Source organism: Herpailurus yagouaroundi, unplaced genomic scaffold (assembly GCF_014898765.1).
Source record: "Herpailurus yagouaroundi ecotype Mexico unplaced genomic scaffold, PumYag 217, whole genome shotgun sequence".
Lineage (NCBI taxonomy): Eukaryota > Metazoa > Chordata > Mammalia > Carnivora > Felidae > Herpailurus > Herpailurus yagouaroundi.
The window spans coordinates 6,106,079-6,132,343 of record NW_024412448.1 but is presented as its reverse complement, the minus strand read 5'-3'; the positions used below and the strand labels follow the sequence as shown (position 1 = coordinate 6,132,343).

Genomic DNA, 26,265 nt, shown 5'->3' with positions numbered 1-26,265 from the left:
GAGCGCTTCGCTCTGCGTCCCAGGCCGCGACGGCCTCGCGCTTCCCCTCGCGGCGCTCGTCCCGGGCTCGGGGCGGCTCCCGCGTTCGGCCCGGTTCCGCAGCGGCCTGGCCCGATGGCGCCTCAGCGGAGGGGCGCTCTCAGGGCGCCCGAGGGCAGCGGGGCGTCAGAGCGCCGGCGCCCGTGCAGGTACAGGGCAGCGTGGGGAGGGGCGAGCTGCGGCGGGCGGGGCGGGGCCGTGTGATGGGCGTGGTCTGCTTGGGGCGGGGCCTCGGGAGCGCGTGCTGCGCAGCTGGGTCGACTCCTCCTCCCCGCCCCGGAGATACCTATGATCCCTGTTTAAAATAATCAGGTATCCACTCAACGTGGTCTGACCATGCTGTGCCCACCTTGGGATTTATTTAACTGGAATTCGTTTTCTTCATATAGCACTGCAAAGGGGGGAGGCACATATAAAAATAAGTCAGATTCCCTCCTTTTCAAGAATTAATTACATATTTAAAGCAAGGGTGCCTTGATCTTTTTTCTTATTTTTTGCAAGTTCTTTAAGCCCTACAGTCACCAAGTTTTTCCTAGACAACAGAGCACACAGTTTCTCAGTTACACACATGCACACACACATGCATGCAACATCAGTAATTACGTTAGTTAGACGTACAGTTAACCCAGGTTGTGCAAGAAGTGTCTTAATTATGAATGATTTTCATTGTTGCTTGTACTGTCCTCTTGGCTGGCTTGTGGGTGGACTCACACCTTAGTTACGTCCACCAGGGGCACATGTGTGGTTCTGGAGGGTCACTTTCGGTTTCAGGGAACGTGATTGGCATTGGCAACATAGATTCAGGTTCTCCATGAGCCTGGCTGGGCTGGGAGGGACACTGGCCGGCAACTCATCTGGTTGCCAGCACAGGGCACAGTGGGCCCTGCCTGGTCAGATGGGGCTGGGGGCCACACTCCCCACCATATCCTTCCAGGCTGGCGAGTGCTTCTGGATTGGTTGGGAGTAGCTCTGACCTCTGTTAAGGCAGGAACAGTTTAAGGCTCTCTGTGATTAAGTGTGAACATGCTCCCTGGTCATTGTGGCCCACTTTTCAGCACATGTGAGTGCAGTTGTGTTTTGTCCTCAGCACAAAGAATGTCTGGGCACCTTGGGAGGTGCGGAGGAAGTGGCTGAGAACTACCATCCTGGGGGCCTGTGCTGTGCTTACTGGGCTCCTGCTCTGGAGCAGCCTGGGGGGTGATGATGGCGTCACTGAGGTCCTGGCTCACCGTGGGGAGATCCTGCCTGGCAGGTTCATTGAGGTGCCCTGCTCGGAGGACTATGACAGTCACCGAAGGTTTGAAGGTAGGCGATGCAGCCTTGGTCTGGGAGGCTACACAGGCTCTTGCCTTACACGAACACCGAACGTGGTGCATTTGAGATGCGTGGGTCTTTCGCTGCAGCGACGTGGTGTAGGGGTCAGGGGGGTACAGTCAAACTTTCCCTCCTTCAGGTCGGTTAACCCACACGTGGGCTGGGAAGTGCAAGGGCAGGCCTGCTGATCACCGAGGTGCCCCACACTGTGGGTACTATCTGTTGGAGGAGACTGCCTGAAGGGACATAACAGAATTGGAAAGGCAGGGATGAGAAAATTGAAGCCAGAAAAAGGCATTAGCTGTAGAGTGTCATTAGGTGTATTTGCTGCAGAAAATGTTGCAACGAAAAATGTCCCTACCAGAAGCCCTTCCTGGTGTCGTGTAGTGTGTCCCTGTGTGTCCCCTTCTGGAGGGGAGGAGGGGAGTGCTGCCCAGAGGCAGCGGCCGCCCTGGAGTTCAGCACCCTGGAGAGCCCCCTCCCCCCCTCCCACCTCCTCCCCCTCCCCCCTCCTCCCTGCCCCACCCCGCCCCGCCCCGGCCCGCCCCGCGCCTGCCCCGTACTGGGCACTGTCGGCTTTATTTCCTGCACGTTCGTTGCTGCCTGGACGCTTTCTCAGTTTTAAAAACCTAGCCTGCGCCACTGGGTTTTAAGGACAAAATTCAGTTAATTTTTTAATTCGGAGCAATGCTTTGGACCTGAACTGGAAGAAGATTGCCGAGTCTTTCCACTGAGGGGCGCTGTGGTGACGCACACCAGAGGGGATTACCTCCCCCTGACTCCCTCAGCCTTTCCCTCTTAACCTGTGTCCCAGCTTTTGAGAAAGTATTTTTCAAGTAGTTAGAAGTGAAGTTTCTTCTTGCCCATTTAATAATTTAGCCACATTAAAACAGTTTGCGGGGGGGGGGGCACGGGGTTCCAGTTTGGGATGATGAAGGCATTCGGGAGATGAATGGTGATGTTGGCACAACAGTATGAATTTGCCTCATATCCCTGAACTTGTACACTTAAAAATGGTTACAGTGGGGGGCGCCTGGGTGCTCAGTCGGTTAAGGGTCCGACTTTGGCTCAGGTCATGAACCCTCAGTTCATGATTTCGAGCCCAGCAGTGGTCTATCTTGCACTCAGCACAGAGCCTGCTTTCGATCCTCTGCCTCTCTCTCTCTCTCTCTCTCTCTCTCTGCCCCTCCCCTCCCCCACTCTCTCTCTCTCAAAAATTTTTTTTAAAATGGTTAAAATGGTAAATTTTGTGTTATGTATATTTGCCACAATACAAAGAATAGTTAAAGTGTATTTAAAGCTTCTAGTTGGGGCAGGGGGCTCCTGATGTGGGAGGATCTGCCCCCTGGGGGGTGTCTGGACAGGCTGCTGCACTGTGTATATGTGGAGTGTGTGCTCATGCATGTGCACAGATGAGTAAGCCATTCAAAATTCACTTTTTCACCCAAATGATGCTCTTCATACTCACATTGAACACGTTGTGTCACTGATGGACTTTAGCATTTCAAAATTTATGGGGTTTTGGTTCTGTTTAAAAATTGATTTCTGGGACGCTTAGATGGCTCAGTCGGTTGAGCGTCCAGCTCGGGTCATGGTCTCGAGGTTTGTCAGTTCAAGCCCCATGTGGGGCTCTGTGCTGACAGCTGGGAGCCTGGATCCTGCTTCAGATTCTGTGTCTCCCTCTCTCTCTGCCCCTCCCCAGCTTGCACTCTGTTTCTCTCTCTCAAAAATAAACATTAAAAAAATTTTTTTAATTGATTTTGGGGGCACCTGGGTTACTCAGCTGGTTAAGTGTCCAACTTTGGCCCGGGTCATGATCTCACGGTTCGTGAATTTGAGCCCTGCATTGGGTTCTCTGCTAACAGCACGAAGCCCACTTCAGCTCAGGTCATGATCTCAGGGCTCGTGAGTTTGAGCCCCATGTCAGGTTCTGTGCTGACAGCATGAAGCCCGCTTCTGATCCTCTGTCCCCCTCTCTCTCTGCCCCTCCCCCATGCACATGCGTGCCCTCTCTCTCTCAAAATAAATGAATTTAAAAAACGGTTAGATTTTTTTAAAAAATTGATTTCTAACCTAATTGCATTGTAGGTAGATAAAATAATGTGTATGATATAGATCCTCTGATTTTGGCTCAGACTTTCATTTTGTGTTTTTGTAAATGTTCCATATACACCTGGAAAAATGTTTCCTAACGGTTGCGTGCAAAGTTCTATGTAATTCTCCTAGTCTCCTACCATGTATACAAACCATCTATATCCTCATGGATTTCTGCCTCCTTTGTCCATCGAGTACTGAGAGAGGTGTGCAGGAATCTCCACTTCGACTGTGGGTCTGGTAGCTTCTGTCATGTTGACTGTTTCGCGTTTGAGATGGTACTATCTAATGCTGTTTGTCACACCTTCATCTTCGTGGTAAACTGTCCTATCACCTCTAAATATGACCCTCTTTTTCTCTGTAATGATTCTTTTGCGTTAAAGTGCATTAGTTATACAGATATCACTCTCCAACTTTTCTTTTGGTGATCATTGTATTTTCTTTTATTATTAACCCTTCTGTGTCTCATATTTACATTTTTTATGAAAAGCATACATCTCGCTTTTGTTTATAATGAAAACACCTGTGTCAGTAGGATTGTATTTAGCCTTCTGGAACTGAAGCACCCCTCCCCCGATGGTCCTCCAAGTAGAAGTTTATTTTCCCCACACAACAAGGCCCAGAGAGACGCCCCCCCCCCCCCCCGCCGCCCCCAGGCTGGCCTGGTGCTCTGTGAACCCCTCACCACTTGTACTCAGTGTGTGGCTCACATGGTCTCAGGACATTCTCTGACCTCCAGGCACCAGGCTCATGTTCCAGGCAGGAAGGGGGGAGAAAAGATGAAAAGTTAAAGGTCAGCCCAACAGGTCCTGAGTGTCCCAAGTCTCCATCTCATTGGCCAGGACCGGTTGATGGCCCACCTAGTACAAGGGAGCTGGGCCCGCCTTAAGTGCTGAAACACAAGGAGTTTGCAGAGCCTGTCCGCCTCTGATGCTCTGCCTCTTCCTGGCCTCATCCACCTGACCCTGGCTCCATCCCCAACTGGGCTTCTTTACCCTCATGCCCCTAAGCAGCTGCACCTCCTGGTTGCAGAGAGGCAAGAGGGAGCTCAGGGTGGGACATGTGGTAAGCACATTTGGTGGCAGCTTTTGCTGGGTCCCTGGGATAGGACAGTGACTAGAATTACAAGCACAACTTCAGTTGTCCTGGAAGGACTTTCTCACAGGGGCTTAGGAAGGCTGGGTCTGTGGTCATGGATTGTCATGGATGCTGCCTCTGGGGTGGCTCAGGGCTCTCTTCCCAAGGGTAAGCAATGAGCCAGATGCTTCCCAGTGTCCTGCCTGGTGTGGGACCACCAGGAGTGTGCTGTGCCCAGTGGGATGTCAGCGTGTCCTACACAGGATGCACTTACGCTGAGGAATCATTGTCGCTTCTCTGAAATTCATACCTGTTTAGGTGTCCTATATTTTATTTTATTTTATTTTATTTTATTTTTTAATGTTTACTTATTTATTGAGGTGGGGGGTGGGCTGTACTGTCAGCACAGAGCCTGATGCGGGGCTTGAACTCATGAACTGTGAGATCATGACCTGAGTCGAAATCAAGAGTTGGACGCTTAACCAACTGAGTCACCCAGGCACCCCTAGGTGTCTTGCATTTTATTTGCCAAATCTGTCCCCCCAATCCTGTGGAAGGCACAGCCCACCCCACAAAACTGTCCCTGGGGAAGGCCAGCTACAGGTAAATCCTCAACAAATGCAAACGGCTCTGTTGGGATTCAGCATGGGGTCAGCATCTCATTCTGGCTATCTTTCTCCAGGCTGCTCCCCTAGGAAGTGTGGGCGGGGCATCACCGACACCGTCATCACCAGGGATGAAGCCCAGAGGATTCGCAGGTACCCAAGCCTTTTCTGTCCTGAACAAGTGTGAAAGTGGGGCTGGGGGACAGGAAGCAGACAATTACTACGAAAAAGATGATTTAAGGAAATTCATTTAGAACTCCCTAAGAATTTTCTTGTATGCTTCCAAGGGCAAAGGCAGGCTTTTCCAATTTCCAGGAGCAAAGGCTTTTGCCCTCAGTCATGTGGCTGCTGATGGAACCTGCCAGAAGCTAACCACTCTTCACGGGAAGTGGTTCTGACCTGTAGAGGAGGTCAGGGCAGTGCTGCTTCCATGAGCTGCTGGCGGAGCCCTGGGACACATGTGGAGAGCAGGTGGTCACTAGAGAGAAGTTCAGTCTCTGTGCCGAGACTGGCTAGGAATTAGCCCTTTGGCCAACTAGCTGTGACTCAGGATGGGGCAGGAAGTCTTACTCAGGTACAGTTGACACTAGCTTTTCCTTTGTTGGGATTAAAAAATTTTTTTAATGTTTATTCATTTTTGAGAGGAAGAGAGAGAGAGAGAGAGAGAAAGAGAGAGCGCACGCGTGTGGGGGAGGGGCAGAGAGAGAGGGAGACACAGAATCCGAAGCAGGCTCCAGGCTCCAAGCTGTCAGCACAGAGCCCGACACAGGGCTTGAACTCACAGTGTCTGTGAGATCACGACATGAGCTGAAGTTGGACGCTCAACCGACTGGGCCACCCAGGTGTTCCTAACAACAAGATCTTAAGGCTTTGATTTTCCAACAACTTGTTCAAACACAAAAGCTGTTTAGACACACATGCCAAGTGCCCAGTGGAGCAGAGCCTGACCCTCGAGCTGCCTTCTGCCCGTGTGCCTGCCCAGGGTCCCGGCTGCCTTCTGCCGGTGGTGTGCCCAGCTGAGGGTCCCAGCAGGGAGACGGTCCCCATGCTTCTACATAACAGTGTAGGGACTTGTTGGGCAGGAGTCAGTGATATTTCAGGGGCTGATCTGTCCCCAGTACAGCTTCCTGGTAGGCTGTGATTGGTCTGTAAAATGCTCTTGCGTCTCCAGTGATGTGGATGGTCCTGTCAGATGCAGCACAGGCCACCATGGGGCCTCTACCTCCTGAGCTGGGGATTGCAAAGGTGTCCCCCCAGCCTTTGATGACCAGAGGGGGACACGTCAGCCCAGAGGGACCCAGTGGGGGTAGTTCAGACTATTTTAGTGGGCACCAGCTCTCAGTGCCAAAGGTGGAAATTAAATTTAAGCTCAGTAGTTTCTAAACTGTGTCATATATAATTAACAAGACCATGATGAAATATTGCCATTTTCTCATTTGGCTTTGCAAATTGAGTCCTTTGGTCTGAGTGTGTGTTTATATCATAAACAGTAAATGATCTGTTAACATTGCATTAATCGTGCTGGTTGTTACTTGCCCGGCTATATCATAGACTATTCTATTGACTAAATCCTGACTTCCAATGACCTTTCCCCACAGCATAGCCGAGAAGGGGCTGTCCCTGGGAGGATCTGACGGAGGGGTGAGTTCCTGTTTTAGTTTTCTTTCTACCCCTTTAACTTGCTCACCATCCGAGGGACAGCGGCACTGGATTTGCAGGGCTCTTGGGTACCCCCCTCCCCCCACGCCACATTTGGTGGACATGGGAGTGTCCCCTCTCTTCAGGGTGAGTCACAGCCACCTGCTCCAGATCTCATTCATATTTCAGACACCCAGCTGGGGGCAGATGGACCTGGTCTCAGGCAGTGAGCTTAGGGGGAGTTAGGAGCCCAGTGAGGAGGGTGACAAGCCCTGGAAACAGGAGAGGCAGAAGTGGGAGGGCTGCTGGGAAATGGTGGCAGACACACTCCCCAGGCCCCAGGCAGGAGGTGCCCACAGACACGGTGTGGGCACCGTCATCTGTGAGGTGCAGGGGGCTCAGGGCTCGCATGAACGACTCACCCCCCCGGAACCTGGGGATAGGACCTTAATTGGAAAAGGGTCTTTGCAGATGCCACTAAGTTAAGGGGCTCAAGAAGAGATGGTTCTGGACTGGGGTGGGCCCTAAGTCCAATGGCGAGAGAGGCAGAGGGAGATCTGAGGAAGAAGAGGAGAAGCCACAGGAAGATAGAGGCAGAGGTGGAGGGATGCTGCCACAAGCCAGGGGATGCCTGGAGCCACCAGAAGCTGGAAGACCTAGGAGGCACTCTCTCCTAGGGCCTCTGGAGGGAGCGTGGCCCTGCCCACACCTGGATTTAGGACCTCTGGCTTCAGTAGCTGTGACAGGATAAAGTTCTGCTGGTTCAAGCCCCCAGTTGATGGTGATTAGTTACAACAGGTGCCGGGAACAGGCGGCCAGCACTGTGTCTCATCTGCCTCCTGGGCAGCCTCTGTCCCTGCGAGCCCTGCACGTCAGCATCCTGAACTTGGGTCTCCTCACCCAGTGAGTGGAGCTGTGGAAGATCAGTCCCCTCTGCATTGTTTGGTGATCCCTGGATTATCGCCATTACACGGACCTGAATCAGTCTACATGTTTGAAAGTCCTGGGAAGATTAGTTTACAGACTTTGGTAGAATTTCTAAGTATTTCTCTGATGATATTCATGGCTTTATTTTATTCTGCAAACTTTTACCTGGAAATTAAGCTCCTTTTATTTCTGTTTGATTTGATTCAGAGGGAGCATTTATTAAAAACCCATTTGTGCATGGACTCATTTCTTATTCATTGTTGGGCATTCCCGCAGGAAATTGTCTTGTGGCAAATTATCAGATTTGATGTCTTTAAGCTCAGTTAACATTTATTTTTTTTTAATTTTTTGTTCTTACATTTATTTATTTTTTGAGAGACATAGAGAGACAGAGCACAAGCAGGGGAGGGTCAGAGAGAGAGGGAGACACAGAATCCGAAGCAGGCTCCAGGCTCTGAGCTGTCAGCACAGAGCCCGACACGGGGCTCAAACTCACAAATCGTGAGATCATGACCTGGGCTGAAGTCGGACGCTTAACCGACTGGGCCACCCAGGCACCTCTCAGTTAACATTTATTAACCTCAAATTATGTTCAAACCTCCGGGCTGGTTGCTGTATCAATGAGGAAAGATATAGTAGCTTCCCAGACAGCATAAAAATGATTTGTGCTGGTGACCACTTCTCTTAGATATGGGGAAGGGCCCACAGAAGGGAGTGCACGACACTTTGGCCATCCTGTAGAGAGGTATGACTCACTAATTCCACTCCTAGGGATTTCCCAAGAGGATGAAAGCATCTGTCCAAACAGACTTGTCCGCCAGTGCTCAGAGCAGATTTGTAATAGCCCCAAACTGGAAACAGGCCACGTGGCTGTGGCATCCCGGACCACGGAGTACTCCTTAGCAACAAGGACGGTGGACGTCTGTAGACATGAAGGCATGAGCAAACCACAGAGAGGTGATGCCGAGTGGAAGGAGCCAGACCCAAAAAGAGCGTATCCCACATGATTGCATTCACAGATAATTCTAGAAAGCGTGAATCAGTCTGTCATGGCAGGAAGCACATCAGTGGTTCCCTGGGTGGGGAGGGGTGGGTGGAGAGAGGCAGGAGAAGGATGGTAAAGGGGTGCAAGGACATTTTGGGATGTGGTTGTTATCTTGGTGATTGATGGTGGTTCATGGGCGTGTGATGTGTGGTCCCCTTACACCTTAACAGGACTGAAGGAGGGAGGGTGGGTGGTGTGTGATTCAGCTGCAGGAGTTCACAGACTGTGGACTGTTTTCAGCAAATCGGACTAGGCAGGAGAGAACGAGATGTCCTATACATACCCTGGGCCCAACTTTCTTGAAACACAGCACTGCTCCCTGGCCCAGGCTGGATCTCAGTGGTCTGCATTTACCTTTGGTGACTTTCAAACCCCGTCACCCTGTGCTCTGTGCATGTCTTTTCCAGGCGTCCATCCTGGACTTGCACTCAGGAGCCCTGTCTGTTGGGAAGCACTTTGTGAACCTGTACAGGTGAGAGCCCAAGAGGGGCTGCGACCCTCTCTGTGCGGTATGACCTTGCACCCTTGTGCAGTTCTTAGCTGGGAAGTGGGAGGTGTGGCCCTTCTCAGGCGCAGGGTCCCTGTTCACCAGCTGCAGCGAATAGTTTAGCGCTACACCCAGGGAGCGCTTCTTGGGAAAGCAGGACCTACCTGAGGCCTAGGGACAGCTAGAGGAAGGGGGGGGGGGTGCCCACCAGGCTCTGGGGCCAAGGGGAGCTGGAAAGAGTCAGGGGCACTCTGATCCTCCCTGAGGCCAGGGAAGGAAAAGGATTCTCCCAGCCTTGCTGAATGTCACCCTCACTCTGCTGGTTTGACTTCCCTGCCTTTTAATCACATAGTTGTCACTGTAGAGGGAGCAGTTAGGACAAGCTAGTTTTCAGGGACCTACTGGTTAGTTGGAGGAAACACTGAGTTTAAAGATAATAAGGAAAAGATTTAAATGTTATATAATAAAACGTTAACAATAAACGTTTAATGAAATGTAGCATTTGTTAACACTATGTTTTTTCGCAGATACTTTGGAGATAAAATACAAACCGTCTTCTCAGAAGAGGACTTCCAGTTGTACCGGTGAGGAGGAAAGGGGTGAGGAGGTCAGATGTGGAGGCAGGTGCAGCGGGCTGAGTGGGGAGGGCCGAGGGTCGGTGTGCCCAGGAGCCCAGCCCAACCGGGGGCGGAACCCAAGTGTGCCCCGCCCACCGGCACTGCCCACCCACCACCTAGACCACACCCACCCCGCCCACCAGTCAACCCCACCCCATCCTCGTCCCGCCCACTAGCCCCGGATCCACTCCACTCCATCCAGTCCACGCCCACCCACTGCCCCCGCCCACCACGCACCCTAGACCACACCCACTCAACTCAATCCAGGCCACGCCCACCCCTGGCCTCACCCACCCCGGGCCTATGCCAAGCCCTCCCCACCATTACCCTGGCCAGGCCACGCCTACCCCCTTGGTCCTGGTCACACTCACCCCATCATCACCCTGTCCCCTTCCCCCTGTGGTGTGCCTATCCACTTACACCGGCCTAGTCCAAGCCTGCCCCTGACCACACCTCCCAGTCCGTGGCCCACTGGTCACACCCATCCATCCATGCTTCGACCACGCCCTCAAAGACCACCACCCATCCACGTTGGCTGACCACGCCCCAGCAGCGTTCCCTTTCAACCCCGCCCCCCCCACCAGCCCCTGGCTTGTTGTGGGCATGTTGTGAACAGAGGGTCTCACGAAAGGTGAAATGCACCGTTCACTTTGTTGGAATCCGGGCAGGTGGATGAAGGGGTGGTACCTCTCTGCCCCCAGGAGGCCAGGGAACCCAAAGACCCAGCGAGTGGCCGCAAAAATACTGAGGGGAGGCGGGGTTGTGCGGACTGGTCTACTCTCCCGGCTCCGAGGTTTCCTTCTTCCCCTGGCTCCTCTCCGGCCCTCTGCGCAGTCAGGGCAGACGTGCGGAATTCACCCGAGCACGCTTTGTGCTGGTGGGTAGTACACCGGGCAGCCGCCTCCGCAGCTGTGGATCTAGCCAGGCCATCGCCCTCACGCCACCCAGTGGAGGCTGCGTGTGCCCCTCGGCCCAGGGCTGTTCTCTGGCCTTCACGACAGCTCACGGATACGGAGGCACATCCAGCCTCAGGGGGGTTCAGCAGCTCTTGTAACCGCCGTGCAGGGCTGGGCCCACTCCCCAGCCACACCACACATGCCAGTGCCACCCCCACTTGGTGCCCTGTCAGACACAGCCCTCCTGTCCTGGCAGCTCCCCTGCTGGGGCAAGGTGTTCGTTTGTTTTTGTTTTGTTTTGTTTTGTTTATCTTGGGGGGAGGAGAAGGGCAGAGAGACAGAGAATCCCAAGCAGGCTCTCCGCTGCCAGCACAGAGCCCGACTCTGGGCTCCTTCCCATGAAGCGTGAGATCATGACCTGAATCTGAAATCCAGAGTCTGGCTCTCAACCGACTGAGCCACCAGGTGCCCCAGGAGTGTTTTTGTTTTTTATTTAAAACTTTTAACTTTTAGATAATCAAGACTTCCATACTGTTTTGAGATCTAGCACAGGGAGACCCTGTTGTACCCTCCACCCAGGATCCCTGACTGCAACTGCTTCGTGTGAGAGTAGGGTGTCGCCCCCAGGATGTGGCATGCCACCTATTTGTTCAGATTCCCTGCTTTCACCTTATTTGTGTGAGTGTGTGCAGTTCTGTCCCCGTGTAGGTCATGTAAGGGCCGCCAGTCACGCCACCAGGCATCCCGTCCCCACGCGGCCACCACTTTGCCCTTGTGCACCCTCAGCTCCAGCACCCATCCCCAACCAGCAGCCAGCAGGCCTCCTGGGCTGGAAACACAGCTGCCGCTTCCCCTTGGTCACGTCTCCAGGGAGACAGCTGGAAAACAAAGCTGGGCTACTGGTCCAGAGAGAAGTGAGGGGTCGGATGAACTCTACACATGAATAGTAACGGCAGTGAGTGGTGCACTTGATCCCTGCCATGCGCTAGTGACCTCACTTGGTGGCTGTGAAGTCTGGGCCTGGAGCGCGACAGGGTCTCCTGGTGCAACCAGCCAGGCACTGGTGGTGCAGGAGCCTCAGTCTGTGATTACACAGTGACCAGTTAACGTCATTCACCATGTTACCGTTTAGTAAAAAGTGTGGGTCGGTATTTTCACGTTCATAAGGTCGATGAAACATATGAATGAACACCGTGAATGAAGGGAAAACAACAGATTTCTGTCTCATTTGAGTGTGAACATGCAGAGAGGAAGGGTGTCGGTCACCTCTGTAGTATGGAAGGGCTTGCTGTCGCACACAGAACCCAGGAAGGGTTGCACAAATGAAAAGGAGTTTGTGTTTCTGGAGAGAAAACCCAGTCGGTGGTTGCACCCAGAAGCATGCATGCTGTCGCTGGGCACGTGGGCACTGGATGACGGCTCCCAAGAGGCAGGCGATGCCCCCTGTGTTCTAGTGCAGCTTAAGGTTTAATAAATGAGATTGGTAATTATCAATGAAGAAAGAGGGAAGGAACCAATCAGTTTCACACAGTAAACCAATTGTTAAAATAATAATAACTAAAAAAATAATGAAAACTTTTCAAAATATGTTGTTGAAGAGTGTTGTCAAGTAGATGGCAGTGTTTAGAGAAATCTTTTTTCTCATCTTGTCTATTCTATGGTTAAAAATAACTGAGCATTTGGAGATATGACCAGAATATTACCAGCACGAGATACCAGTGTGATCTAATTTATGGTCTAGATCATCACAGACCACATCTGCAGAGTGACAGAGCAGGGTTTGGGTGACATCTCCACTGCTGTCTCCCACACAAGGATTCCGATAATTCACAGAAAATGCAACGCTCCGTCTGTGGGTCTCACAAACCTGGAAGGAGAATGGTGGCTGAGATGGGCTATCTGGCCAACGTTCAAGGCAAACATTTGGTCTGAACCATTCCCCGCACCACACCTCGGGCTGTTACACTCAGGACCACGTCCACGTCGTGTCCTGGACTCTGAGTCACCAAACCGCCTTTTCTGGATGTGCCGAAGATAAAAGCCACCAAATCGCTTCCAGACTTTTCTCAGCCGCCATCTGTGCGCTGACATCAGGGAGAATACGCAGCATGATATGCACAGAAGCCAGAACCATGAAAGCTGAGGACTGTCCTGGTGGCCCCGTGGGAGCTGTCGCCACAGCGGGAACCGTCACCACAGCGGGAGCCATCGCCACAGCGAGAGCCGTCGCCACAGCGGGAACCGTCACCACAGCGGGAACCAAGAAGTGGAAGGCCAGTGTGCCCCAAGTGGGCGGGGCTCTTTCTGGCTCCAAGGTGGAAATGTTAAGCTGGTGAACATAGAATAAAAGTGAGGAAACCAGGAGAGAGAAGCAGAAAGTACTGCAGAAGCTGAGAGGAAGCTTGTGCGTGGAGTGAAGCTGGGATTGATTCCAGGAGGAGCAGCATCGCATTGTCAACGCGTCATCCACACCGTGTGCTGTTTGGTGACAGATGGAAGAATATCATGAGTCTCTAAGTTCTTTCAGTTTGTCGGACTCCGACATTTGGCTAAACTCTGAAATGCTTTGGGCCTTGAAGGTGAACAAAGATGAAGAAACGGAGCCTGCTGGATAAGTGATGTGCTCATAAGTACTTTTTATGACTTGGATGATAAGAGCTACTGAATGCATATGTCCCTCCTACCCCACGGAGGAGTCCGAAGAATTCTGAACATAATTGTTGGTCCAGCAGAAGTTCCATGGGCATCACTAATGTTAGAATAACTACTAACTGAGATGAGTTTGGGGGAGCCCCACCCCAGGAAAGGTCTAGCGCACCCCCAGTTAGTGCCCTGCCTTGTGGGAGTACCCTTGAGCCCGTGGTGTGCATGTTGAAGCATCATCATCAGTGGTTTGGAAATGTTGGAATGATTTATGTCCTGTTGGGCTGGAGCTCCATCATTTGTGGTCCTAGACCTAGTTTACCAAATATTCTGTAAGTGTGCACACAGGTAGGTACCTGTGTGTGCACATGTGTATGTGTGCACACCTGTACATGTAGGCGCGTATGGGGGTGTACACGTATGTATGTGTATATGGGAGCAGGTATGTGCATGCGTAGTTATGTCTTGCAGGCATGTATTGTGCATGTGTATGGGAGTTAGTGTGTATGGTGTGTGTATGTGTGTGCGCATGTGTGTGGGCATATATGTAGGTAGGTATGTGTGTGCACGTGTGTAGACGTGTGTAGGTAGATGGACAGCAAGTGCATGTGTCCGCCTCACAGGTGTGGCTCAGCCTGTGTAGCGCTGCTCCCCTGCATCCTGGCCTCCCAGGAGTCGGCTCCCTGGGGCTCTGTGGAATGGTCCGTGCAGGTCAGCGGTGGTCCAGGGAGGGTGGTGCCCCCACCACGAATGCCCGTGTGGTGAATTGTGCCCCGTGGCACCTCGCCGCACAGCCGCGTGTGTAGGGCTGCGAGCCCAGACCCCTGGACGTGCCAGGGAGGGGCTGGTGTCTCTGGGGGCAGCACCCCTCTGCCGCGGCAGGAATGGCCCGAGCCCCTGACCACGCACGGTGCATCTCTCAGACAGGGCCGAGGTCGTCCTCTGGGCCTCTGTCGGGAGCACGTGCACCCGGTGCAGAGGGCCACTCGCCCCGCAGCTGCCTGTCTGTCCCCGCAGACGGGGCCCCCGCCCTTGGCCATGCCCCAAGGAGCCGGTCCTCAGGGTTCCTGGCTCTGCACACGATGCGCCTTCGCACGTGCGTGGGCCACATGTACGTCTGTCCATCTTGCTGCTTTCCCACAGCCGTGTCACTCTGTAGCGTGGCGCTGCGTGGGCTCCGTGGAGAATCCTCTCCTCTGAGGCTGCGCTGCTCCTGGGTGACGCCTGTGTCCTCTCTACAGGGACGTGCGGCAGAAGGTCCAGCTCACGATCGCCCAGGCTTTCGGCATCAGTGCATCTTCGCTGCACCTGACCAAGCCCACGTTCTTCTCCCGCATCAACAGCACCCAAGCCCGGACGGCACACGACGAGTATTGGCACGTGCACGTGGACAAGGTGGGCACCCGCTCTCCAGCATGGGCCCTGGGGCTTGTTCGTGGCTGCCCGAGCAGCCCGCCCGGGTTTCTGAGTGTCCACTGCAGCCTTTCTGTGGTTGGGGTTTTACACATCTTTGTCTCTGATGCTCAGGTGCATCCCGAACCCCGAGGATATAGTCGGGATGGGGGGGAGGGCGGGAACCTGTCCCCAAGTGATGGTGAAAAGTGCTTTAAGAAGTGGTGGGCACTCTGTCCTCTGTGGCCGTCTCCACTGGCGCCATAAGCTTCATCACGTATCCCCTAGGCAGCCTTCTGTTGCCCCCACAGCTGCAGGTGGCCTCTCCTCGGGCCTGCCTGCCCCGCCCCCATGTTCTTCCTCTTCGTGGGAAGATCTCTTGACCACTCTGGACCCTCTGGATTTCCCGTCCTTGCTCTGCTTTCGATCCGTGATGTTGACCAGCTGCAGGAGGAGCCCGTCCCTGCCTGTCCTGCAGCCACCCCACCCCCCACTGCCCTGCACACCCACGGTCTCGGCATGCTGCCAGGGGAGACCTGCCTCGGGAGACACCCGAGGGCTGCCATGTGCTCAGGTGATCCAGGACACCCCTTGTGTCCCTAGATGCTAGAACAAAAGAAGCAAGTGGAAAATACCCAGAACCGGGGTGAGTGATGAGGCAGGTTGGGATGCACGCTTGCAGATGTGGCTTTGGCTTCAAGACCAGCCAGACGCCTAGTGTCTGTTTCATCTCGACTGAGCTGACGGAGGAGGCACCATGCATCTGCGAGCACTTGCGTGTGGTTAGTGAAACTGAGGACCCCGATATGTAATCGGCTCGAGCCAGTGTAAACAGAAGTGGCATCTGTGGCCAGTGGCTCCCGTGTGGGCCCACGCCGCTCTGGGGCTCCACCAGATTCAGGCTGGGAGTGTGGGGTTTCTGGCCTCCAGGTGGCAGGCACCATCTGCTCAGATCCGGCTGTGATGGAGCCCCATCCCCCTGCACCTCGTGGCATTGGCAGCCATTGACCCATTGGTAACCACTGTCAGATCATCGTTCGGGGACAGGGTGAGACCTTTGGTGTAAGGTGATCTCGGACACTACAGAGGCAGAAGAGGGTGTTCTGGTGCTGAGGGAAAAGACGATGTATGCGGAGGACAGACAGGTACTTCCAGCACACAGAGAAGGGGGCCCCACGCGTGGGCTGGAGTCCAGGAGGATTTCCTGCACGAAGGAAGGACAGCCGTCCACACACCAGGAAGAGTCGGTTCAAGAGAAACACGCCCTGGCCGCGTTCTCGAAGATCATACTCTTCAGGCGGGAAGAGACAGGCCCCGGCGACAAGTCGGAAGCTGCAGGCTCCCCAGAGGGATGCTTAGAGCCAGGAGGCCACAGAAGGGTCTGCAGGAACCAGGGCAGTGCGAGCAGCCAAGGACTGCTCACATGTGGGCATGGCGAGAAGACGTCCTCAGACACAAGAGAACTGGACCATGGCACCTGCTCGTGATCCGCGGGGCTCCTGTGTCTAGCTCAGGACAGACTCCCCAGCAGAGCCCGCTGCTTCCAGTTTCCTCCTTACCCAGGTCCCCGGTTTTCACGTGAGCTTTGGGGGGGGGTTCCTGTGCAGCATCTGGGGATGGGTGGGTATGAGAGGGTCAGGCTCCTGGACCCTCCTGCTGTACCTGGGTCTCTTTTAGGCTTACGTGGCTCATGTATGCTTTCAACTCATGTGAGGTTCACTGCTGAAGGTGTTCTAGCAGCAGGCCCTGGGAGATCGTGGTCTCCCATCACCCTGGTGTTTGTTTGGTGAATGAACATCAGTTAAGGCGAAGCCGAGATGGGCTCTTGGTGGGGTTGTGGAGCCAAGCCCAGGTGTGTAGAATCCAGCTTCACGTGGCCTGGTGCAGAGGGCACAAGGTGATGTTGGGTCTCCGTCACCACAGTAGCCTTGCTGGTTGGCCACCTCATGTCAGGAGATGACTGTTGTCATGGTGATGGGGGCAAAGATGGTGGCAGGGGAGAAGGCTCTTCAAGCTGTGGTCAGACATGTCGCAGGAGGTTGGCCTGGGGCTTCTGCGTCCCGTTCCCATGATGCCTATAGGTGTCAGTAAAATCTTGTAAGACTGGCTGTCAACCCAGCAGCTTAGAGGCAGGGGTCGGGCTGCACGTCAGGGCTGGCGGGGTGACGTTTCAGACTAATTCTTAGACTCTTCCGTTACTGTTCCTCTCCTACCCCAGACTTGCTAATTGAATGGTTCATCAGCCTGGAATACGTTATTATGTGATTAAAATTCTTTGCACGAGAAAAGTGCATCTCTCACTAATTCCGTTTATTAATTATTAAAGCTCTTTGTTCTGATCTGTGTCACTGAAGCCCTTGGAAATTACATCTTCCTTTCATATTACAGTTAGCTTCTCCTCGGCAGCCCGAGGTTTTAAACCAAACCCTGAAGGTGTCACATTGAAAACGACGTGTCTGTGCGGCAGCCCTGGCCTGCAGTGGCTTCCAGGGGTCCCTTCCGTCCCCGACTTCGGGGCATCTGAGGAAACAAGCGATAGCCGCCCCCTGTTTCCATTCCTTCGTCCAGGTGGGAGTGGGGGTCGATTCTCAGAGGGTCCGTGCTCAGACGTACCCCTCCTCTGCAAACGAGCGTCTACACAAAGAGGGTCAGACACAAAAGGACAGATCCCGTGGGATCCCATGGCTATGAGGTCTCTAGAGTTGTCAGAAGGGTCGGCACCAGGGGGCGGGGGGCGGGGGGCGGGGGTGAGCGTGTAATGGGACAGTTTCCATGTGGGAGGTTGGAGTTCTGGAGACAGATGGGGGATGGTGGCACAACAGTGAGAACATGCCTGCTGCCCCCCGGGCTGCGCACTGAGGTGGTTCAAATGGTAAATTTATGGCACGTGTTTTTACTAGAGTTAAGAACAAAGGTTGGAGTCGCCCAGCATCTGAAAGAGCGACAGCACTTGCCATTGCTGCTGGTGCAGGAGACTGGCCCTGCTGGTCAGCAATGACGCTGCCACCGTCCCAGGAATCGCTATGGTGCCGGCTTGTCTGCCCTGCGTCCCGCACACGCTGCCTTTCCGGAAGACAGCTGTCTGGGCGTTTGAGCTGTGCCAGAGTCCCAGCAAAAACACACGACCGTGGGCTCAACCAAGGTGTTTCTGAAGTCAAGAAGGCAGTGAGCGGCCTCTGTTAGGTGCACGTGTTGTATGCTGACCTCTGAAGGCTGAGAGCGGTGTCCTGGGCTTGTGTGCCCCACGAACACCTCGATGGTGACGCGCTCCCTCCGCTCTGCCCACAGGTGACCTATGGCTCCTTTGACTACACCTCGCTGCTCTACCTCTCTGACTACCTGGACGACTTCGGTGGAGGGAGATTTGTGTTCGTGGAGGAGGGGGCCAACAAGACAGTGGAGCCAAGAGCAGGTAGGGCCCTCACGCGGCAGCCCCAGGCATGGGCAGATGCCCAGCGATGCTACGCTTGCCTGATGCGTCTGCTGGTCCTGGACACCCAGGGGCCCCATCGCCCACGGTCGCTGCTGCCATGGCACAGCGGTTCCCAGAGCCCGCCCCTCCCTGCCCTGTGGTGCACTCCCCAGAGGGACTCAGCAGCTCACGTGAGGTGATACTCCCAACCTGACGATGTTGATAACAGCACTGAGCACTGGGGCTTGCCTCCCCGGACACAGTGCGGACACTCAGAGCTGCCCAGTGAGCAGGTGCTGGGCAGATGACGTGTCCCTCCCTCTGGCACTTGTGGGGAAGAGGGGGGACTCACAGACAGACCCGGCCACTTGGCTCCAGCCCAGGTACCTCGGACAGCGCCAGTGCCGTCCACCTGCTGCCGCGTCTCACCTGTGCCTGTGGCATTGTCCTCACCTGCTCACTGGGCTCCTGCCGGCTGGGAGCTCGGTCAGGCCAGTGAGGGTGCCCACCTGGCTTGGCCAGAATGTTCCTGTCAGCCATGGGGCAGTCCCCCAAGCCGGTGGGTCCAAACTGCTCCTTGTAGTAGCTCTGAATTGGACACCAAGTGGCTTGGAAATCAAAAGGCATAAAAAGGAAATTAAACCGCTCGGGGTTTGCTCTCCTCCCTCCATGGGGTGAGCACAGGAAGAGGTGTAGACCTGGGCTCAGTCAGTGGGCAGGAGGGGCCCTGGACACCCTGCAGTTCCAAGGCTTTAATGGATAAAGAACCAGAGAAGCTTCTGTCACTGAGGCTGGGTGTTACATGCACATGCTTTTGAGAGGTGCCCTTGTTGTCCCAGAGAAAAGAACACGCAGGATTATAGACACTGAGTTTCTCTCACACGCTTGGTTACTCAGTTGCTGAGCTCAATCTCTAAGTTGTTTACTGAAGAGTGTAAAAAGCCAGAAAGTACCTTTTTGTGAATACTGAAATGTTTTGTGTTTATAGAATTGGGTGGGCAGTACAACTCGATGCACCCCTGGAGGATATAGTCCTGGAGGATGTGGCCTTGGGGCACACGGCCCTGAGGGACATGGTTCTGGGGGTCGTGGCCCTGGGAGACTCTCCCCTGGGAGACCCACTGCTGGGGGACTCAGGTCTGGGGGACATGGCCCTGGGGGATAGGTTCTAGGGGACGTGGTTCTGGGAGACATGGTCCTGGGGGACATGGCCCTGGGGGACAAGGTTCTAGGGGATGTGGTTCTGGGTGACGTGGCCCTGGGGGACATGGCTCTGGGAGGCATGGTTCTAGGAGATGTGGCCCTGGGGGACATGGTTCTGGGGGATGTGGCCCTGGGAGCCCCACCCACCAGTGTAAATGTTACAGGTCTGTCTTGCGCTTTGCCTCGTGTGGTGAGTTAGCAGCACTGGTCCCTGGACAGATGATGATTTCATCCTCTGCTAATAATTTCCTTGTGGTTCCCATACGAGCGGCCTGCCACTGGGTTCTTCAGAGCATTTCTGTGGTACCTACTCTTACTTAATTACTATGGACTTTTCACCAGTCAGAATCAAGTGTAGGGCTTACCTGCTGGTTGGACAGGACAGAGGGGCTCAGGATTGTGCAGCCGGTGCCGTACTTTTCTCTAGTTACCACACCGGCACTTGGTGGGGTCTGAGGGCCTCTTTCCAGGTGGACAAGATGAGAGGCAGCCACACTATTTTATACAATTGACTGTGTGCTGTCCCTGCCTGGGGCTCAGCGAGGTACATTCGTCCCCACAGACATCGTGGGAGCTGTCGTTTGACTCTGGAGAGACGCACAGCAGCTCACCCACCAATGAGACCAATTTAAATAGTATGGTTCTTGCCTTGGACAGTCTCTCCTCTCTTGTGGAAATTCACAGGAAAATACACACAATAAAATACACACTTACATTTTCCCACTCGTTCGATCTTTCCAGAACCCTCACTCTTTTCCGTATACCCGGGTTTCCAACGGGGACCATTTTTCTTCGGCCTTAACACTCCCAGCCCCATGGGTCTGCCAGCTGTGGCTCTTCTGTTAATGCCATCATTTCACCTTTTCTAGCATATTTCCACTGGCTGTGAAGTTCTGGAGTGATAGAATTTTCCTTTCTCTGTAGAAACATCATTTTATTTTCAGGTTCCGTTCTTGCTGAGGGAGAGTCATTGTCAGGGTCACTGTCCCCATGGTCACTGCCTTTTTTCTCTGCTGCTTCCAAGATTTTCCCAAATGACTCATTTCATCTGTTTGACTGTGATGGGCCTCCGCGTCCCACTCGGGGTTGGCTACACCGATTGGATTGGATTGGATTGGGTTAAAAAGCCAGGTTTTGGGGCGCCTGGGTGGCGCAGTCGGTTAAGCGTCCGACTTCAGCCAGGTCACGATCTCGCGGTCCGTGAGTTCGAGCCCCACGTCGGGCTCTGGGCTGATGGCTCGGAGCCTGGAGCCTGTTTCCGATTCTGTGTCTCCCTCTCTCTCTGCCCCTCCCCCGTTCATGCTCTGTCTCTCTCTCTGTCCCAAAAATAAATAAACGTTTAAAAAAAAAAAAATTAAAAAAAAAAAAAAGCCAGGTTTTCACGACTTTGGGGAAAGTTTGGGTCATTGTTTCCTCAAGTTCTCTTTTTCTGTCCCAATGTTAACTTCTTCTGAGGCTCCAACAGCATGAATGGTGGAAGGCTCTGTATTGTCCCAAGGTCCTTTTCTCTGCTCTTCGGCACCTCTGTCTACAAACTGTGCGGAAACGCTGGAAGGGACACGGAGACCCCCACTCTTACTGTGCGTCCACAGACACTTGAGAACTGCGTCTGTCTACATGGGCAGAGGGGGTGGATGGGCACGGGAGGCCGGCGGCCGCTGTGCAGACAGGCCTGGCTGCTGTCCCGTGTCTCAAGTTTGAATCAAGAGACCAAGGACAAGATGTGTTTTAAAAATGTAAGTCTCGGGGTGCCTGGGTGGTCAGTTGGTTGAGCATCCAACTTCGGCTCAGGTCATGGTCTCACGGTTGGTGGGTTTGAGCCCCGTGTCAGGCTCTGTGCTGACAGCTCAGGGCCTGGAGCCCACTTCGGATTTTGTGTCTCCCTCTCTCTCTGCCCCTCCCCGACTTGCACTCTGTCTCTTTCAAATAAACATTAAAAAATAAATAAGTAAATGTAACTCTCAGAAAGTGTGGTGGGTCCGGATTGCTCTGGGAAAGCGTTTCCTTCCCATGGGGGTGGCTGGGCTGGTCCAGAGGAGGGGACTGCACTGTGTGTGAGTTCCAGGAGCCCCCAGGCTCACACTCATAGGTTTCCTGTGTGTTCACCATTTCTTTTGCTCTGTTGTTTCCAAACACAGCCTGGTTCTCTGTTTACAGCTAGAAAGCAGGGCGTGTCTGAGGTGGCTTCTTGTCTCCTTTGCAAAGATTACGGTCAATTTGCAAGTATTGATGGAAGCAGTCAACTGTCCAGCAGTGGCTTTGTGGGGGTTTTTTATTGTTTTTTGTGTTGTGGGTTTTTTTGTTTTGTTTTGTTTTAGTTCTTTTTATCTTAGAGAGAGAGAACATAAGCAGGGGAGGGGCAGAAGGGAAGGGAGAGAATCCCAAGCAGGCTCCATGCTTAGTGCAGAGCCTGACACAGGGCTCAATCGATGCCACAACCCTGGGCTCATGACATGAGCTGAAATCAAGAGTCGGACGCTCAACCGGCTGAGCTGTAACTGTGAAGGGAAATGTGGTTGTCATGGGGCCCGGCCACACGGCCAGAGCATAGTACCTGCTGAATCTCAGGTTCCTCCGTCATGGCTTGGTAATGGTCAGCTCGCTTGTAGAAAATTCTATAGTGCTGTGTGCAAGGCCAGTTAAAGACAGAAGCAGTTGAACATGGAATTGTCTGAAAATGGACAGGTTGGAAGGGCCCCTACTCTGGACTCCCAGAAGCTGCCTTTCCCTAGGCAGAAAGGTGAAGACCATTTATCTCAACTTGAAGGGAGCTGACCAGGCATTGGGTGTTTTTTTGTCTTGACATATCTTTCTTGATTCTTTGGTAAGACATTGCCATCACTCTCCACGGTTTGGTTTTGTCTGACATGGGAGTAGAACCTGAAAGCCTGTGAGGGGTGGGCCTGGGGAGGTCACGTGGCCTGTCGGGGCACCCTGGACGGTGCTGGCGGGACCTGGCCCCCACATCTGGGCCCACCCACCACAAAGAGGGCCAGGGTGGGGGCTGGGGTGCCCCTCACGCATGGAGGTGTCCTGCTGCAGCCGTTTCCATGGTGGTTACACCTGTCCTATTTCCTGGTTTGCTGTGTCAGGGCCGGCCACGTGTGTGGCCTCCGGGTCACTTCCCTCTTCTCTCTTCTGTCCCAGGCCGGGTGTCCTTCTTTACCTCAGGGTCCGAGAACCTGCACCGTGTGGAGAAGGTCCACTGGGGCACCCGCTACGCCGTCACCATCGCCTTCACCTGCAACCCCGACCACGGGATCGCAGACCCTGAGTTCACGTAGCCCTCCTGTTCACGGCGCCCTCCCGCTGGGAAGCAGCCACACGGAACAGAACGTCCTCCTCTCCCCATTTCAGCCCATTTCCTTTGAACAAGGTGCCTTATGAATCACCCTGGATTTTGATTTCCTGATGTTTCGATCGTTTGTCGTCCGTAAGTAAATTAGGGGGAAGCAGCTTTTCACCACCAAGCGCTGTGTGTTTGCTTCGGCGTGCTGTTGACATCAGGCCCAGAAGCTAGCAGCGACCCTTCCCCAAGAGGGGATCCCGGGGCCCTGGGTGGAATTTCCCATTTGTGAACAGATAATCATTTGCCTGGGCCTCATCCAGATTCATCCGCCGAAGACTGACTTTTGAATGTGGATGATGCCATGACCTGTAGAGAAGGTCCAGTGAGTGCACGGCTCTGGGAGACACATTGGGGGCCGAGGACCTGAGACATCAGTGATGTGAGTCCCTCCTGACACGGCATCTTCCAGAAACCAAGCTGGTCACACCCTGCAGGAGCCCCGGTGATGCTCTGCATAGGAAGGCAGGGTGCGGGGTAGGCCAGGTGGGGCAGCGGGAATCGATTCCCCAGACGGCACGTATAATTTGGGGGAGCGCCGGCAAAGTACAAAGCAGCAGATCAGACATCGTGACAGTGGATTGAGGCCAAGCAGAGGACAGGACACCAATAAACTAACTGTCAGCTGAACCTCAGGCCCCTAGGCTCCAGGGGGCCGTGGGGAAGGAAGGAACGTCACTGATTGCTCGTCCAGACCCTTTTGGACTGACTGACGTAAATACCGGTGTTCAACTTGATCTTGAATTTCAGAAGAAGTGAGTGTAGGGCTGGCCCACTGCCCTCCCTGAATCCAGGTAGCCCCTCCCTGGGCAGGGGCTCTGCAGGTTCCTGTTCACCGTCCCAGCCTCCCACCTGCCCTCCGTTCCCCACTTCACCCCCACCAGCTGTGTGCTGTGCCCCACGGAGTGGCAGGGGAGGGTCCGCAGCCGGTGACCAGAGCGGGTGCCCGAGCCCTGTTCCCCCTGCAGCCCTGCCCTGACATTTCTTCTGGGTCCACACCTTGGAGGCCAAGCAGACCCAACAGAGCTGGGGGTACAGGCAGTCCCTCATCCTGAGAAGGCCTCATGGTGGGCATCATGGGTGACGTCCCAATCCCTGTGGACACAAGAGGCGGGGGCTCATGATCTTGCCCCAGTCACGCAGCTGGCCGGTGCCAGCTTGAGCTCTCTGGGTTTCCCGGGCCCGGGAGCATTCCCTGTCCTCTCGTGCCCCTTGCTAGAGAAGACAGATGTGAGGGGGGCCTATTCCTGGAAAATGCCCATGAGGGTGAGGAGGGGATGGGCGCCATCCAGGGTCTCCACGTGCCCAGGGTGGGTTACTGGACCAAGGCTCTGTTCCCAGGAAAAAGTGGGCCATATGTTTATACCTGCCCCCCCCTGGGTCCCCAGTCCCCAGAACAGACCCCAGCCACACAGCCGAGACCCTCCTTACCTGTGGGGCTGCCAGGGGCTGGCAGGTTTTGTGGGGGAAGGGAGCATGGTGGTGAGGTACTGGCTATATGGCGGACCTCTCTGTGCCTGTCTCTGTGGGCCAGTGCAGGGGGGCGGGTGGGTTTGGCTGTCCGCAAGCCATTGCCGAGGCCTCGTGCGGGTCTTGGCTCAGACACACTGTGTTCGGGGGCCTTGGGGCACATATCCCTCAGAAGGAAGCCCAGACCCCTCAGATGGGTCAGGACCCAGCTGTGAGACCCCAGCTGGTACCCCAACCTCAGCCACCCCTCCGTCTCCTGCCCAACACAGGTGGGCACACCTGCCCATGCCGTTGGTCAGCGCCTCCCTCACCCCTAAAGTCACCCACCCCAAGGCCCCCTCCTGACTGTCCAGAAGGCTCCTGGCTACCAGCTGCATGCTGCCCAAACTGGCACGCAGTGGGCACAATCTGTCCACCTCCATTCTGCCCAAAGGCCACGGGCTGGGGGAGGGAGGGCGCAGAACAGGAAGGGGGGGTGCTTTGGTAGGGAGAGGGCAGGAACGGAGGCGCCCCCCCCCCCCCCCCCCAGTCAGGCCCCAGGCCCAGCTCTCACTTGGCCCCAAGCCCCTTGGCTCAAGGCAGCCTCGGGATATCAGGCTGACACATAGCTGTGGGGTGAGACACAGGCTCTGGGCTTTCTGTCCTGCGGCAGGGGGCCTGAGGCCCACAGAGGGCAAAGAGGGGCTGAGGGGCAGGTGTTCCTGGCTCAACCCCCACCTGGGCCCCACGTGGCCTGGCAACCCCCACGTCCGGGTTTCTCAGGTGTGAAAGAGGGATAAAAACTTGATGAAAAGGGGGAGCAGTGGTGTGCTCGCTGAGGGGGCGGCCCTGGGGACCAGGAAGTACACACATGGAGGGAGGGCAGGGCGGGGCCGGACCCGCTAGACAAGAGTTCCCCAGGCCACGGACTGCCTGAAGCCACCCACCTGCTCTGACCCCAGTCAGCATCCGGCCGGGGGTGGGGAGAAGGGGGCAGGTCAGAGCTGTCCAGCCTGGGGGCATGCCCTGGGCAGCTCAGGGCATGGGGCTCCCCTCTGGGGCCTGGGCCGGTTCCGGGAGGACTGGCCCCTCGCCCCCCATGTGGGGCCGGGCACCGGCCGGTCTGGAAGAAGCAAGTCTGGGCTCCTGGCTGTGGGCCGCTGGCAGCATCGCTTCCTGCTTGCGCGTCATCTGTCTGGAATTCCGGTGGAAAAATGTGCCCTGGCACTGGGGCTCTTGGATTCCTGGTTTGGTGGTTTGTGGGTGTCGGAGGCCCAGGCTGGACTCTGGCCACCCCTGCCTCCCCCTGCACGGGGATGAGGGCTCCCAGCTTCTGCTAGCTGCGCTCCCCTCCCTTCTCATGCCTGGTGGGGGTTGGGGGACGGTGGCCCCACAGCTGGGGGTGCTCTTTGGGTGCTCTCTCCAGGGGACAAAGGAGCCCCCGCGTCCTGTCTCCCAAGGCCGGCTCTTTACCTGACGCAGATCAGGAACACCTGTCAGCTGGGTGTGCACAGGTGTTGAATCCCGTGAGTTCAGGCCTCTGAGAGCCGCTCAGGATGCCCTCCCAGACAGGGCCACACGCGGCACCCCACGAGCACTGTCACTCCCCCTCCCCCACCCCCGCGAGGGTCCGTTAGCTGAGCATGGTCTCCAACAGCAGAGAGCTGCCAGGGCAGGTGAACAGTGGTGCCTGCTGGTTTAGGTGCAGCTCGCTTCCCAAAGAATGAGTTCCTGGAAAGACGAGGAACACAGGGAGGCACTTTGAAGTGTGACTTTCTTGTTGATAAAGAACCTCCAAAGTGCAGCAGCCCTGGGCGTGCCTCCCGGTGACACGGACTCCGTGGGTGACGCTCCCTGGGCCAGGCTGGCTCTTCCTGCCCTTCGCACTGGGACCCTTGGGAGGTGGCATGGTGGGAATCCCGCAGGCCGGCCTCTGGGGGCCGGGAGCGCCTGAAAAAGCCCCACCAGGCCCTGTGGCCCGGCCACGGAGGTGATCGGCAGCCAGTCCCTGCCAAACCGAGCCGTCTGGAGACCGAGGGGCAGGAATGTGCCTGTGCCTGGTAAGCCCATCATCCCCACTG

The 26,265-nt window shown here is 55.0% G+C and overlaps 1 protein-coding gene across 3 annotated transcripts; it reads left to right on the top strand.

The window, feature by feature from the left end:
• Positions 1–80: 80 nt before the first annotated feature.
• Positions 81–22,859, top strand: OGFOD3 (2-oxoglutarate and iron dependent oxygenase domain containing 3). Of its 3 annotated transcripts, none has more exons than XM_040456741.1 (9): positions 81–188; positions 1,127–1,344; positions 5,207–5,282; positions 6,728–6,770; positions 9,147–9,211; positions 9,754–9,810; positions 14,624–14,777; positions 18,063–18,186; positions 22,537–22,859. In XM_040456741.1, exons 1-9 carry the CDS (start codon positions 115–117, stop codon positions 22,671–22,673), a joined length of 948 nt encoding a protein of 315 aa, XP_040312675.1. In that variant the 5' UTR covers positions 81–114; the 3' UTR covers positions 22,674–22,859. The 3 variants fall into 3 exon arrangements, with proteins under 3 accessions (XP_040312675.1, XP_040312674.1, XP_040312673.1); XM_040456740.1 differs by lacking the exon at positions 22,537–22,859 and adding an exon at positions 20,909–21,136; XM_040456739.1 differs by lacking the exons at positions 18,063–18,186; positions 22,537–22,859 and adding an exon at positions 15,067–17,057.
• Positions 22,860–26,265: the final 3,406 nt, after the last annotated feature.

What these genes read in the sequence shown, in the direction of transcription:
- OGFOD3 (XM_040456739.1), top strand. Translation starts at nt 115, where the DNA reads ATGGCGCCTCAGCGGAGGGGCGCTCTCAGGGCGCCCGAGGGCAGCGGG. An exon ending in CAGTCACCGAAGGTTTGAAG is followed by an intron (nt 1,345 to 5,206) that starts GTAGGCGATGCA and finishes ATCTTTCTCCAG; the next exon opens with GCTGCTCCCCTAGGAAGTGT. An exon ending in GAAGCCCAGAGGATTCGCAG is followed by an intron (nt 5,283 to 6,727) that starts GTACCCAAGCCT and finishes CTTTCCCCACAG; the next exon opens with CATAGCCGAGAAGGGGCTGT.